At 40.8% G+C, this 15,475-nt stretch overlaps 3 protein-coding genes across 3 annotated transcripts in view; 1 reads left to right on the forward strand and 2 right to left on the reverse strand.

Moving 5' to 3' along the window:
* LOC115057849 (guanine nucleotide binding protein (G protein), alpha activating activity polypeptide, olfactory type) overlaps positions 1-4,918 on the reverse strand; it is a 41,716-nt gene extending 36,798 nt beyond the window's left edge. Inside the window, exon 1 of the mRNA XM_029525072.1 lies at positions 3,987-4,918. Within this exon, the coding sequence (XP_029380932.1) occupies positions 3,987-4,527 (541 nt within the window). The 5' untranslated portion in view covers positions 4,528-4,918. The remainder of the gene's footprint in view (positions 1-3,986) is intronic.
* Positions 4,919-7,037: 2,119 nt separating this feature from the next.
* LOC115057370 (serine/threonine-protein kinase MAK-like) lies at positions 7,038-13,956 on the forward strand. Its single transcript, XM_029524453.1, has 14 exons — positions 7,038-7,156; positions 7,681-7,735; positions 8,058-8,179; positions 8,860-8,942; positions 9,202-9,334; positions 9,582-9,753; positions 9,926-10,093; positions 10,589-10,906; positions 11,033-11,223; positions 11,302-11,423; positions 11,669-11,770; positions 13,011-13,130; positions 13,396-13,491; positions 13,580-13,956. Exons 1-14 carry the CDS (start codon positions 7,056-7,058, stop codon positions 13,729-13,731), a joined length of 1,935 nt encoding a protein of 644 aa, XP_029380313.1. The 5' UTR covers positions 7,038-7,055; the 3' UTR covers positions 13,732-13,956.
* LOC115057372 (transmembrane protein 14C-like) lies at positions 13,928-15,362 on the reverse strand. The gene is made up of 4 exons (XM_029524455.1): positions 14,925-15,362; positions 14,583-14,684; positions 14,412-14,499; positions 13,928-14,281 (listed from the first exon to the last, which is right to left on the reverse strand). The coding sequence occupies exons 1-4, from the start codon at positions 14,998-15,000 to the stop codon at positions 14,224-14,226; spliced, it is 324 nt and encodes a 107-aa protein (XP_029380315.1). The 5' UTR covers positions 15,001-15,362; the 3' UTR covers positions 13,928-14,223.
* Positions 15,363-15,475: the final 113 nt, after the last annotated feature.

Raw genomic sequence — 15,475 nt, forward strand, 5'->3', positions numbered from 1 at the left:
ACAGTCACTGGGACGTGGCACCATGAGATGTTTTTCTGTGACAGCATCAGTTATGTATAAAAAAATAGGGCTGCAACCAACAAATATTTTGATCACCAATGAAGTGACTGATTGATTGATTTAGAAAATAATCCTCATCCAGCTCTCCCAGACCCCAAGGTGATGTTTTTCAAAATCCTAATTTTGTCTGATTGAGAGTCAAAAACCTTCATTTCATTATTAACAAAGACTAAGATATCCAGCAAAATTGTTGCTGCTGAAAAGTGGAAACTGGTAAAGATTGTACCTTACTTAAAATAAACTAGAAACAGATCACAAACTCTGACCATGAAAGAATAAGGCATTTAGTTTGAAACTGATTGGCACAGCTGATTAATCATTAAAACACCTTTCAGTTAAAGGGCTGATGGATAAGTTTGTTATTGTTTAATCTCTAATATGATAATAATTTAGCTGTGTATGTATCTGTTGGATCCAAGTACCTTTTTTGTAGTTTTGAACAATTTCATGCATAGAAATGTTTAATTGTTAAAGAGAGGACTTGATTTAGATTGACTGCCCCTGAAAGCGTCAAGCATTTGATTTATACAGTTTGAAGGCAGCAGATTTACTGCCCCTAGTTTGAATTGGCCTTTGATAAGGCGACATTTGTACAGTAGCATATCCACTGAATAACTATAGTTGTAACTGATAATAGGATTTTTAGGGTTTGAAGAGCAGCAACAAATCATTTATTAATCGTTTCTGCACCTAACCTCTCAAAGAAAACCTTAAAACTAACCACTGTGAAGCCTTTAAACTGAATGCCAATTACTTAAAAAACCTACTCAATTCTGCTGATTTACTCTGAATTCTGAGCTATGTCTAAAATTATCACCTGTCAGCTTGTGTCACACCACAGACCTGATCAAACACTGAAGTTTAAATGGCGATAAATATGACTGAAACTGACCGACTCCAGCTCCAACTCTCAGCTAACACGGCGGCTCACTGAGGAAAACTGGTAAAATAAAATGTTCCTCATGGCTATCGCTGTTCAACTAAATACCTGAAGCAAATACAAACAGATAAAGTGACCCAGATTAGCTGCCATACGTTGCCTTGAAATGTAACACTATTTGAAAGGTGTCCACTTTCAGAGGAACACACACCACCTTAGTCAGTGCAACAAGAGTCCTACTGGAGACCTAGATAGGTATAAACTCCCAAAGGCCGCTCAACAAGAAACCAAAAGTGTCCACGCAGCTCGCGCTGAGGCCCCGTGGTGTACTGGGACTGATAGCTCCCAAAATTATTGTGACCATGTAGCGGCGAAGAAAGCCGCTCAAACCATAATAACATGCTGAAGTCACACAGTAACACAAGTCACACATGGTGTGTAGCTGTCAACAGTGGCTCATGGAAGAATGTATGACACTTTCCCCGTGTGACTTCATTAGGATGAACCATTTCTTCCTGTGTGTAATTAGTGAGGGCTGTTTACTCAGGAAATTAAACTGGTGGCCATTTATTATGTATAGAGTGATAAAGCATTGCACTGTTTAAAGTAAAGCAAATACATGCAAAACTGTATCAAGTGTCTTTGTCTTTTTATTGTAAATTTGCCAACATGTAAACATTGTCATCCCCATCAGTGCTGTGGGGACTATTAAGGCTCTGTATCTGTTTCTGGTTTAGACCTTTTTGAAAACCGAAGGACTGCGTTGGCCTACATGTACACTATTGAGATGAGTATTGTGTAAGTGGTATAATAACACAACCTATTTGGCGGCAAAATCTAAATGCATAATGATGGCAAATCCTCCCTAAATGTTAAAGCTTAACAGCAGCTGTAGAGGTGAATTAGTAAAAAAAAAAAAAAGGGTGCTGAATTTTGGGACCTACCAGTTAACTGTGTGCAGTGGATGAAACATATCCAGAGATACAGCACAACCTCGCTGACAAAAACCAAAAAAAAAAAAAAAAGCCTCCATCTGGAAACACATTGGATGCGTCAGGAAAAAGTGTGATTCTGTTGAATCATTAAAAAAAAAATGTATTTTATAAAAACCATAAACTATCAACCGGATCATTAAGTGATTTATGTTAATGCAAATCAACCTGTCAAAGAAACAACTTAAATAAATGCTTTAGCTTGAATGGATTTATTATACTTGACTCACTAACTTTCTCTTCTCCGGAATACTAAGCAGTGATTTGTTTCTTTCTTTAATTAATCAATATGGCAGCTGAAAGACACTTCTATTAAAATATTATATATTACAGAATAAAGCAAGAAATGCCGTGCATTTGTAAAAAGTTTAGTAACTTCATCATATTAAAGCTGAAATTAAACTTGAAGAAGTGGAATCATTCCTTCCACATTATCAACAAGTTCTCAACTGCACTATAAACTTTTGCATCAGCCTTACACTTTTAATTACACTATACAAAACCTTTTACATATACAATAGCACAGAGTGCTATAATACGTGTATACTATATGCTACAAGCTATTTCCATCTGTTGTCCCTGGACAGACCTGGCTTGTCCCACTACATACTGTACATCACTGTATTACATTATGCTTAACAATACTCTACTGTAAATTATCTTGTTCTACTGTTCAGTGTCAAAACAGCCCTTCATAGTACACTAAACAACGTCCTGCTGTATTATACTACAGTATGAGCCACTATGCAACACTAATATAGTACTATCTTTATAAGAAAAAAATATTGTTTTCATCTTTCGATCCTAAAATAAGACACCACACACCAAAAGACAAATATTCTATACAATATTATATTACATTATACTACACTGCATCGCTTTCAGAGCCAAAAGCGCTCTCTACACCTTTCCATATAAAATCCTACTAAAGCAGACATGGCACTTTAGTACTCCACTACACCAAATGAGAGGTCACAGCGACATTCTGCTCCATTTACTGAAATACCTTTGTGTACAGCTGCACTACACTACTCTACTCTACTATACTGTAGTACAGAGAAGATTTGGTTCAGTGGCCATATGTGATTTATCTGCACCTCTGAACACTTAAGTCTATACTATGCAATACGACAGGCCTCTAGACAACACTCTGGTCTTCTGTGCTTTATTTCTACGCAGCACTTTATGCAGGCCAAGCTGTGTTAAAATGTGCTTTAGAAATAATGTTTCACCGACTTGAATGTAATTTGTTGAAAATGTAAATGTGCTCCAGCCAATCAAAAAGTCTATTTCTATTGTACCTGGACAGACGTCCAACAGGTCAGGTCAATATGCTATAGACCTGCTATTCTGTACTATATTTAGAGCAAACACATCCCAGGAGCCCGAAGCTAAGTCTGTATACACCTTTGTATGCTAAAGCGTGCAACACACTGCACACACAACACTTTACTGCATCTTCTTTAGGAGTAATAAATGCCAGATTCCTGCAATGTTTCATGCCGGAAAAAGGAGTAAAAAAAAAATAATCTGCCATGGGTTTCAGCATATTTACACAAATAAGTATTCTCCACATAAGCTGCATTATATATCAGTGATCCAAAGGGTTATTTTTCCTGTCTTACACTACAGCACCAGTGCCCCATAGTATTCATTCATGGAGCAGGTCAACATGGCCCAGCAGCCAAAAGCTAAGTGGCCTCCATAAACCAGACTAACCTGGGCCATTCTGTCCTCCTCCATTATAAATATATATATATATATGTATTAATTAATAAGAGGCTGCTGAATTTCTCCATAAAGCTAAATGTGCCAATAAGAGCAGGCCCAGACTGTCTGGCCGTCCATCTTCATGGTTTGTCATTGACAGCCGCAGGGGGTAGTCTTCACAGCCAGCAGATGTGGCAACAGGCCTCGGCAGACCACGGGCCACCGTAATTTATGGAAAGGCCAGTGTTTGTTTGTTTCTAACAATAAGAACAGCTTTTAGGTCAACAACAACAACAACAACAGCAGCAGCAGCAGCAGCAGCAGCGGAGGAGCACCGGACCTACCGAGCAGCAGCAGCCGATGGGTCTGTTTGTACTCCCGTTTGAGCTCCTTCAGGACCCTGTCAATATTCTTACTGACTTTCTTCGCCTCCTTCTCGGCCTCCTTCTCCTCCACCAGCACTTTGTCCCAGTTTTTCTGCTTTTGGGTGCTGGTCTTTTGGAGCAGCTGCAAGCGCCGGCCCCGGTCCTTCCCCGTCCCCTTTCCGCTGCCTCCTCCGCCGCCGCCGCCGCCTCCTCCTCCTCCTCCTCCGCTTCCACCGCCGCCGCCTCCGTTTTGTATCAGCACACCGTCGGTACCGGTGTCTCCACGGCGGTGCTCCCCGGCCGGGAGCCTGGCTGGGTCCCCGGGGCGCACCGGGCCGCCGCCGCCGCCGCCGCGTAGCGACGAACTCTCCCCGCATCCCCCGGTGTCCTCCGGGCGAGCTCCCCCGGCGCGGGTGGGCACGGCGGCGTCCGGAGGCTGGTCCGAGTCCGAGGTAGCGTTGGAGATAGACCCGCTCAGGTCCCCGAAGAGCCGGGGACGCAAACTGTAGCACAGCCCCATGTTGAAACCAATATCTGTCTCTGAATGTGATTTCTCATTAAATTACAAAAATTTCCAAATTAAAAAAATCCCCCCGGTCGCGCCAACCAGCCTTTTAACGAGCCACCGTCACATCGGAGCTCCGGCGCAGCGATCTAAGTCCGAAACGGAGGCCGAAACGTGAATGAATCGTGCTCCGACATTTGCTATATGTCATTTTGCATTTTCCCCAGTCAGCCTTCGCTCCTCGGCTGGCGGATCACCTGATCCTTCGGTGGACACTGCGGGTCCACCTTACCGTAAGTAACCAAAAGCACAACCTCGGAGGAGAAAACGCACAATCCGCCGCAGAGACGGCCGACAATCCGACTGCACAGTTGTTAGGTGCAATGCAGGGCACGTCATGTTACTACGGCATGGCCATTTGGAGAATGCTGGTCATGATTTTCATTCCTCACATTTCATGCCTGCATGTCTGAAGACACGGCAGATAGTGAATCTGCTCCTTTACTGCTGCAGCCTGTACATTTTTATCACTATTATTAATGATTAAGAATAATGAGGCAGGATTTTGAGTTCTTAGTTTTTGTTTTATTTTTTTTTTTTTTTTTATCTTTTTTGATTACATATACGGGATGTTTTTCTAATTGTTGTTAATCAGATTGTCATAGTATACAGGATCTGTTTTGTTTGTTTGTTTGTTTGATTTTGTTTTGTTTTGTTTTCGTCAAAGCAGTCCCACAGTCCGGTTCTGGGACTTCATGGGCTGGTCTCAGGAGCTCCCTGCAAAAATAAGGAGTTCATTAATTCACCTCTGAATCAGAACTCACCACACAGCCCAACATATTAAAAAAAATATTTAGATGTAACTCTTACTTCCCCATTTAAAAATCACTTTTACTGTAAATCCAAAGACATAACACCATATTTTCTATTTGAATGAAATCAGACTCACATTCAAAGGTCTGAAAAAGTTGGGAATCCCAAAATGACTGGAGCCAAAGTTATAATCTAAATAAACCACCAGATGGAGCGCTTGTAAAACTCACGAAGGGAGATTTTAAATATTCCCCACAATGTTAGATTAATTTTCATTTATATTGTATAATTTTCTAGATCCTATAATAATACATTACTGTATATGACTTCTGTATATCTATCTTTTTTATTTTATTTTATTTTATTTTTTATTTATTTATTTTTACTTGTGATGGCAGCGGATTGTGATTTAATCTCGTTTTATTTTGGAAGTCTCCGTTGCCAAGGAGACGGGAAGCCGCCCTTGGAAACGGACGGAGCCGGCAGCATCTCTCCTGCGGTATGTTTCCTCTGCTAGAATCTCATTTAGATCATTTTAGACATGTTCAGTTTGAGGTAAAGCTGCTCTTTAACCTTTAGCTGTTTGTTTACTCCCTGCAGCCTTGTCTGTGAATCAGTTTATCACAACAACATGAAGAAATGGTCCGATTGTGTGAATTAGAAACAACACTTCTAATTTGTGAAGGCACTTTTTTTCATGACACATCTTTAATAATAAATTACAAAGTGTAACTATTACTCTCAGTGCCGTGTATATCACAAACATGTTTTAAAAACTCAATCTGTATGTTTTATCACAGACAAAGAAAGACTGAGCAGGTGAAATGAATAAAACCAACAATAAATGGATGCATTGGCTCAAAAATAGAAATGAAACTGTGACAGCAACAGAAAAATATGAATTATATATTCACAAGGTAACTAATAGCAATTAAATAGCCCAAAAAAGTTTGAAAGATGATGATGATGATTTGACAGAGACCTTGTTGATTTCCTATTGTTAACTGTTGCTTTATATTTGGAGTTTGTGTACTTAATGGTTTTAAGTTTGAAAAAAAAAAAAACAGAAGAAAATGTCAATAGTTCACTCATTTCAGTCAAAGTTTGGCACCAAAAGGTGAACCTTTATACATACTTTGAAGTGTTTTGACTACATCTTTTGGGACCACTGGCCAGTTTTGGACAAACGCAGGTAAAGCTCCCTGTTCCCACATCAAATTTATCAATTACGTTTCAAAATCCTCACACTTTACAAAGCATGGTCCCATTTTCTTACTCATTGGACTTCCTGAGGTAATACCAGGTCTCCATCCTCTCCTGTGAGTCTGTTTCTTGGCACACATTCTTAAGCTCATGTCCACTTTAATCCACTTCCCCTCAAAGTGGCTCACCCTTCCTGTCTGCCGTGAAGGCTTAGTTCAGCACAGGTGAGAGACAGTGCGAGAGGCAGCAACGAGACAGCCTCCCTTTTCCATTCGCCTTAATAAGGTAACCATTCAGCTTTCATCGCTAATCTGCAGAGACGAGAGCAAAGGTCGGCAGTTCGTGTGTCATTATCTGTGTTTCTATAGTAAAAGCCTCACAGGAGCAGAAAGGACGGAGCTCAGTTAGGGGTGGTTCAGTCGTTGATCTGTGGTGGCATGTTGCTGTGTTTGCAGTGATCAACTGCTGGACTGTGTGGGACTGTCAAGGCACCCCAGCAAAGGAGAGGCCGGGGCGCTCCTTGGACGATGAACCGATACGCGACCCTAAAACAGTTGGGGGACGGTACCTATGGCAGCGTATTCTTGGGCAAGAGCAATGAGACTGGGGAGCTAGTGGCCATAAAGAGGTGAGAGAAGGCTCGGTAGGCATGCTCGGGACATGTTCTGTTGTTTTGTCTCGAACTGTTAAGCTGATTAAACCCTGCTGCAACGTGCTTTGAGGCTCTAGACTCAATCGTGGTGGTTGTCACACGGGACACACAAATGAAGGGGTAAATAATGGTCGTCTTTGCAACCTGTTCAGTCACTTAACAGGAAACAATCCCTTGGAATGACTAGATTTAGAATAAATGGGAAGATCGACAGGATGTAAGGTTATAGTGTGAATTAATATTAATAATAATGAGTGTAGTAGGAAGAAAAAACAGTAAAAACAATGCAGTATTTTCACATGTCCAGCCCATATTTACTGTGTTTCCTGGCTTCTGTATCAAAATGAACAAAATGATGAGAAACAAATACGACAGGAAAACACCAGGCTCCACAACCATCAGTAATTCAGGTCTTTAACCTCAGATCAAACAATAAACACCCTCCATATATTATTTCTGTATTAAAGCATCACTTTTTTTTTTCCTTCTCTTTTCAACAGAATGAAAAGGAAGTTTTATTCTTGGGATGAGTGCTTAAATCTCAGAGAAGTGAAGGTGAGAATCAGTTTAATCATTTTACATTTCACTGTATTATCAGCCATTTTAAGCCACCCATAATTTTAATTGCAAAATTTAGCTTTCAGGGGTTAGGAAGTTTGAGATGAATATATTACCCTATGCTCTCGGTAGTGTTACAAATGACTTTGGCAGCCTGTTGGCATGTAAAGTCGCTGCGCACAAGCCTTTGGCACATGATTGAAATGAGCTAATTCCAGACATTAAATTGTATTCAGGCTTTTCAGCTAATTTAATGAGACAATGGGGTGATTTGTATTGACTCTCGTGTGTGTTTCTGTTAAATACTCTGTGTTATTAGTCTCTGAAGAAACTGAACCACGCCAATGTGGTGAAGCTGAAAGAAGTGATCAGGGAAAATGACCACCTCTACTTTGTCTTTGAATACATGAAAGAAAACCTCTATCAGCTCATGAAAGAAAGGTGAGGACACACCTGTGCATCTGTACGTGATTTCAGTGAGTTATTCCTGTGACATAATCCTGCAGTGTGTTTTTATTACCATAAGGAATGTGAGAACTATTTGGGTCAGCTTGAGTCATAATGTGTCAGTCTTCATTTTTGCAGAAACAAGTTGTTCCCTGAGTCAGTCATCAGAAACATGACATTTCAGATATTACAGGGACTGTTCTTTATGCATGAACATGGTAGGTGACTTCAGCACGGCCTTTCAGTACAGATAGAAAGAACAAAAATACCTCTTTTGACTTTTCTCTTCCATAACATGCTGTGCTATCAAGCTGTTAGTGCTTCGCATACGTACTTAATTAATTGACTGAAGAGAAAATATCTAAAGAGTATATCTAAACCCCAAAAAGTACATAAATGCTGGACAGTTAATAAGACATCAGGCATCACAGCACTTTGTCCGACCAAAAATGACTCACTTCTCTTTAGTCAGAACAAAAAAGCATGAGAGGCTCCAAAGCCTAACTGAACAAAGTTTGACTTTACAGAAAAAAAAAGAAAATCAACACATATTTTTGTGCATGTGGGTGTTGGTGTTATTCCCACTTCAATAAGGCATCACTTTTTGCATAGTGTTGTTTTTTCCCTTTATCTCCTTTCTTTTCTTTTGTCTTTCGCCACTTTGCTGCTGCCAGGGAAGATAAGATGTTTTCTGAAAATGAGATAAGGAACATTCTGTTCCAAATATTGTCTGGCTTAGCATTTGTGCATAAGCACGGTAAGAGACTCCTCCTGTCTTTTCTTTGTGCTCGGCTTGACTGTGCTTTGTCAGGTTAAAGCATCTTTTTTTGGTGGAGATGTTTTAACTCTAAAAATGCATCAAATTGTGATATGCACTATAGAAAGTCGTGTCTTGGTTGCAGTATTTATGGTAGGAGTTGTAACAGTGGTAGAAGTTATACATGTTCATAGAATCAAGCAAGTTCCACTAATATTAGTGACAGCAGAGTTTTATCAGGCCGACTGATGTTTTTCAGGCTACTTCCACCGTGATATGAAACCAGAGAACCTGCTCTGCATGGGCCCAGAGCTGGTCAAGATAGCAGATTTTGGACTAGCACGGGAAATCCGCTCCCAGCCACCTTACACCGATTATGTGTCCACGAGATGGTGAGACTGACTGTTTATGTCTTTTTATAGCCATATAATTCACATAGATAAAATACCCTCTAAATAATGAGCTGTGATGGATGTGTCGTCTGACCTGAATCTTTTAACTCACAGTGAAACCAGCTGTAATACGACTTGGACTAAGACAAACGTACGCTAGTTGACCAGCACACTGTTATGAAACAAAGTATGAGCCTTTGGTATTCGGGCTAGCATTAACAAGAGTCATGCCATGTTGTCATGCCAGGTACCGAGCCCCAGAGATTCTCCTCAAATCCACCTCATACAGTTCACCCATTGACATCTGGGCCATGGGCTGCATCATGGCGGAGCTCTACACTCTCAGGCCGCTGTTCCCTGGCAACAGCGAGGTGGACGAGATCTTCAAGATCTGTCAGGTGCTGGGAACTCTGAAGAAGGTGGGCCATCACAACGGGAAGTCTTTGTATTTCTGTACGGTGGCAAAGAAAACTCCCTGAACACAATAACATTTTTTTTTTTTTTTTGTGTGTGTCTGATATTGTCATGAATCAATTTGTACACAAGCTCACAGATGATCTATTTGTTGTCTCCTGTCACTTGCTCTTGTAGTCGGATTGGCCCGAGGGCTACAACCTGGCCCTCTCTATGAACTTCCGCTTCCCAAAGTGCGTTCCCACCAGTCTCCAATCCCTCATCCCCAACGCCAGCGATGAAGCGATCGCATTGATGAAAGACATGTTGCAGTGGGATCCTGAGAAACGGCCAAGTGCTGCTCAGGTACGTGACGCTTTAACATAGATTAGCTCAAATTGCAAAGTAACACAAGTCCTTTGGGTGTATGCTTTTATCCCAAGCACCCTTGAGTACATTGTTGAGTGCGCTTATTTTTAGCTAGTGGGAATCAATCAGCTTACCTTGGCTGTTACTGTAATACCAGACCTGACATCAGGATGCATCAGGAGGCAGGCACATCCATTGACTTGATTCAAGGTGTGAAAGGGAAACGCAGAGTGTGAGAGTGTGTCTCATTATTCTGAGAAGATACATCATAAATGATATTCTGTATCTTATAGAGTCAAATAGTTCTCATATGATCTTTTATTTCCTTTTTTTTTTATTTGATTAAGTAAGTATTTTTCTGTTTATATCTATTTGAAGTAATATTTTGCTTTAGATCATAGCGCAAGCTTTGCATTGGGCTAAAAGTTTGAATATGAATTCAAGAGATTAAAGTGCAGATCTCTTTCCTGTGGATTGTCTCATTTGTTCCAGGCTCTGCGGTATCCATACTTTCATGTCGGCCATGCACTCGGTGCTCCTTTTAAATACTCTGAGCACAAGACCCGGGCAAAGATGCCTGAGGTTACAAAGCCAAAGCCTCTGTCCTTCTGCAAGACAGACCCAGAGTCCACTGAGCTGAGTAAGGCCCAGGCAGAGCGGCAGACCTTCAGCCAGTCGTCACACCAGCCTCCGCAGGAGATCACCTTTCCTGAGGACGACATGGAGTCAAGCACACAACAAGAGACAGCGGGGCAGCACGAACCTCTCAGCTTGGTGAAAAATAAGCAGCCGCTGAGTTCGCACACGCAGGTATAGCTTCTCAGTTAATATGTGAATTTGTGGATTTGCTTTTTAAACAATATTTTAAAATTGCATTGCTGAATACCGACTCGTTTTAACGTACACGTACATGGGTTTAACTATTCACCGCATCAGCGAGCAGCAGCCACCGGGGCAGAGAATGTCGCATCCAGAGTCAAGACAGGACGCAGACGATGGGGACAGATGTCTTTCAAGTCAGTCGACAGCTGGGATGATGGCGACGACACAGACGCTGGAGTTTCCATCTCCAAAAAACCCACCATCAGCTCTCTGAAAGACATGACGCTGGATGGGCACAGTCCTCAGTAAGAGATTTTCATTTTAACATGAACGCATCTTCATTTGTTTCCTGCAGTATAATACAATACCCTTTTTTTGTGCAGATTTCCAGAGCCAAAGAACAATACGATAGCGAAGTTCCTTAGCAACACTGAACTAAAGAGTACCGACTCCACCACCTTGTCTGCCAAGCAGCACTACCTCCGCCAGTCCAGATATCTGCCCGGTGAGAAAAAGGATCTGCCTTATTTTCACCACTGACAAAAAATAAAACAAAAAACACATCCTTTACATATCCATCAGGTTGACTCTTGCTTGGTGCTGCATGCTGAATCACTTGGTCCACTACTGTTTCTTCTTCTCATTACAAACAACTTTATAATGCCAGTGATGTCCACACTTTCCACATACTGAAAACACTGAATCTCGGTTGAGGGAGTGAGTTCACCGTCTAACGTCTGTCCTTTGCAGGGGTGAATCCAAAAAGCAGCTGTTCGAGAGGATGCCAGGTGGCCAGCAGAAACCTGTGGGACAGCTCCAGGGGACTGGGCCTCGAGTTCCCTCCTCAAAAATGTGAGAAAGATTTGAGCAGGTTAAAATTGTCTATAACATGTAAAGCTGTTCAGAGTTAAAGGTAGGAGCACCGTCCTGAAGTTGGTCCACAAACTGTACATTTATATTAATAGATGGTACGTCAATTAGGATTATTTTTGGCTCTGTATTCATTCTGAGAGAAAATTTCTCCTCGGCGTTAATGTGAGTACAGTCAGAGTTTTCTGATTGTCTTCATGTACAACAAGCTATCCCACCTGATGCTCCAGACAGGTGGGATCCTTTCAAAGACAGAGTTCAATAATGTCATCAAGTGATGAATTCAGGTTTGGAAAACTCCACTCGAATTTAAAGTTAATCACTCAGCTCGTATTAAATTTTAATGATGTCTCCTAGAATACTGGTGCACCTTGTGTACATGTGTATTATTCATACATCACTTGTCTCACAAACAGCACAGATTGTTTTTCTGCTTGAGTGTCTGATCTGCAGCAAAGTAAACTTCAGAGTTCACGTCTCCTTCCTTCTCTCTTTCTCTGTCTGTGCTTTTAGATGCCACTCTTCCTAAATTAATAGAAAAGCAGCCTCTGAAGGAAAAAACCCCGGGAGATCTCAATCTTTTCAAAGGTAACACTCAAATTCAACTGCAAAGGCTGAAGACCGCAGCAAATCTACTCCAAAACTGTGAGTTTAGCGTGCTTGAATTATATTTGGCCATTGTTATTATAAGTCACACTACACCTTTACTCCATATTTAAGATTTTCTTTTTCTGCTACATTTATCTGACATCAGTAATTATAAAACTCTTTACCGCTAAAGGTTTTTATATGCAAACAAATAATCATTATTATGCATAAAATACTCGAGAGTAAATCAGCTTGTTAAGAAGTGATTAGCCCGCAGCAAAAGCTGCCCACAAAAATATAAAGTAATTAGTAAGAAATTGATACATGCAGTAAGTTAATTAGTAGTTTCAAAGTCTACACTACTCGGGATTTTGAATGTCACCTTGAATGGAATATTTTTAAATTGCAATATTACTTAATTTAATGAACAATCTGAAGACTGAATCAGAACACTGGAAAGATCTGTAGATCATGGGTTTAGATGAGATGTGCTATAATGAGTTGAATTAGTTCAAACTACAGTCTTGTGATATAATTTCTGTTTTATGTGCTACTAAAGCTCATCAAATTATCCAGAAATAATCTCACTGGAGTTCAGGACGTCTTCTGTGATCCATTTCATTGTCCTTTCCAGATTCCTTCATGGGCAACACCCACAACTTACCGAGGTCTTATATATCAGCTGTTCAGAGGGGTGAAACAGGAGCGGCCCGACACAGGATCTCACTGGCACCGATTGAAGGAGCCTCTGCCGGCGAGTCACAACACAGAGCTTTTCTTTGGTTTGGGGTGGTGTTGCTCAGTATAAACCAGACCTCAGTCGGGCCTAACTGGAAAATTATTCATTGGGTTTGAATCGCAGGACTCAGCAAAATGCCTGGTAGAGGTAGAAAGAAATCAGTGTTTTGTTGGAATATCAAGGTCATAGGTTAATGATGCAGGATTTACTGCCATAGGAACTTCAGCTAATGATCTTATAAACTAACGGTCACTCTCTTTCCTTTCTGTGAATCTTTTAGTTGATCTGTCCTCAGCTGCTGATCTAAGAATCGACTCGAAAATTAAAAGCTGTAAGAACAAGATCTCTTCAGATAAACCGACACCCTCAAATGAAGGTAAAAATATATATAAACCAGCGTTATGAGCACAAGAAATGCAACTCCATGTTGCGCTGAAAGTCTTCCACTATCACACTGATTTCAGACTACGACGGCTGGAGGAGCAGACCTATGAACTCTCAGATCTCTGGATCCAACACCAGCTCTACAGGGAAGAAACCCGCTTCACGGACCACAAACACCCAGCTGGTGCACGGGCGAGTTGACTGGAGCACCAAGTATGGAGGTCATCGGTAGCAGAGCACTTTACCAGGAAATACAGACTTCAGATCACACATGCTGCCAACTGTGTGCAGTAATATTTTCTTCTGCTCTTGTTGCAGTTTCCATGATATTAAATATTGTTCATTGTTGCACAAGGTGCTTTTGACTTCTGCCGACACAGTTATTTATGAATAATAGACACAATATTAAATAAAGCTGATCTATTTTGTATTTATTCAAGTAAATGGGTTTTTTCAATGCAGCAGAAAAATCACAGCTATGTGAGATTTAATGATTATTTACAGTTAAAAAAAAAAAAAAGGTAATAGGTCCAACACACTTTACAAGTAAAAAAAAAACAAAAACAATACACACTGTATTTCTAACAGAAGATAAGATAATGCAATTTTTGTTGTCTGAGGACATTTTTCTATAAAATACACTTTAAAAAAATTTGTTTTTGCTCAAGTCTATTATTGAAAACCACAGAGAGAGGAATGATAGTTTCAGTATCATCGAGTGTTTTCAAGACTTATGTGTTCTTTTTATCATCCCAATTATGATCTTTGCGAGCATCAGTCCACTGAAAAGAGACATGGCCCAAAAAAACAAAAACAAATACTCGTTATTAAAAGCAGAAATGAATTATCTGTATATTGTAAATTACTGATCCATCACCAGTCACCAAGTCATTTATGGGTTTTTTTTCTTACCTGGCTAAAGTCATTAAACCAGCTGGCATGAACTTCCAGGAGTTGAGAAATCTCAGTCCCATCACTACAGCCAGACTTCCCGAGGTTCCTGCATTTCCTCAGTCAGTTAGGGAGGCGGTTGTTGCCACATGTTTGTGAAAGCTGTCAGTAAAACAAACGAAGCTCGCTCACCTAGTGAAAGCCAGACATTCTTGGGATTTTGAGAAGCCAGATAAGCACCGACTGCAGCCAGCAGGCCGAACAGGAGCCCTGCTGCCAGAGAGGTGACGCTGCCTGAGGAGCATAAAACAGAAACACAGTTCACACTGTAAACCTGGCTGTCTGTGGAGGATCCATGCGTCGACATTTTGGTCACTTTCATAGAAAACAGGAGCTGAGATCTCTCTGTTTCAGTATTTCATTACATTTTCCACTTTCTGGAGGTGGAGCTGAGCCATGTGATAAACTACCTGCCTGTCTGGTATGATTGTGATGAAGTTGAAAATTCAATAATAAAATAAAACTCTGACATACCCGCTTTCAAATATCCCATGATGCCTCCTGCTGACACCAGAGCAGCGTAAGTGAACCCAGCCCAGTCCAGAGCCATGACCAAATCAGCCTGAAGAAACAAGTTTAACAACAAAATGTCCAGACAGTCAAACAAAAAAATGAACTTCCAAACTTCCTGGATGTTTATACTTCCGGAGTCACGTGGAAGACTTTCAAAATAAAAGCGCTCTGCACGATTTCATGCTCCACAAGATAAATAAACTCTTAAAAAAATCAGAATAAACTCTCTTGATAAAAGCCTTTTCAGTTGTTGAGCATCTGATTCATAACAGTGTTTCTAATGTGTCCTGTGAATAAATGAAATTAAGTTCCTGTTTATTTTAGGGGCTGTTGAACTGTTGCTGTGTTTGGAGAGAGATCAAACTGCAGAAGTTAGGTCTTCTGAATTAACAGGTAACAAGTGACTTCTAGCTCAATGATGGCGGCTGGACTGACGACCACGCCTGGATCTGGACCGAGTTGGACCGTGTTGTAAGTGATGTCCACAGAAGACATCCAAACACTGGCTACAA

Source organism: Echeneis naucrates, chromosome 17 (assembly GCF_900963305.1).
Source record: "Echeneis naucrates chromosome 17, fEcheNa1.1, whole genome shotgun sequence".
Lineage (NCBI taxonomy): Eukaryota > Metazoa > Chordata > Actinopteri > Carangiformes > Echeneidae > Echeneis > Echeneis naucrates.

Excerpts from the sequence above, each read along its gene's own strand:
- LOC115057370 (XM_029524453.1), top strand. The coding sequence starts at position 7,056 with ATGAACCGATACGCGACCCTAAAACAGTTGGGGGACGGTACCTATGGC. Across the intron at positions 8,943-9,201 it reads AGCATTTGTGCATAAGCACG|GCTACTTCCACCGTGATATG; the intron begins GTAAGAGACTCC and ends GATGTTTTTCAG. Across the intron at positions 11,224-11,301 it reads CTGGATGGGCACAGTCCTCA|ATTTCCAGAGCCAAAGAACA; the intron begins GTAAGAGATTTT and ends TTTTTTGTGCAG.
- LOC115057372 (XM_029524455.1), bottom strand. The coding sequence starts at position 15,000 with ATGGCTCTGGACTGGGCTGGGTTCACTTACGCTGCTCTGGTGTCAGCA. Across the intron at positions 14,685-14,924 it reads CATGGGATATTTGAAAGCGG|GCAGCGTCACCTCTCTGGCA; the intron begins GTATGTCAGAGT and ends TATGCTCCTCAG. Across the intron at positions 14,500-14,582 it reads GAATGTCTGGCTTTCACTAG|GAACCTCGGGAAGTCTGGCT; the intron begins GTGAGCGAGCTT and ends GAGGAAATGCAG.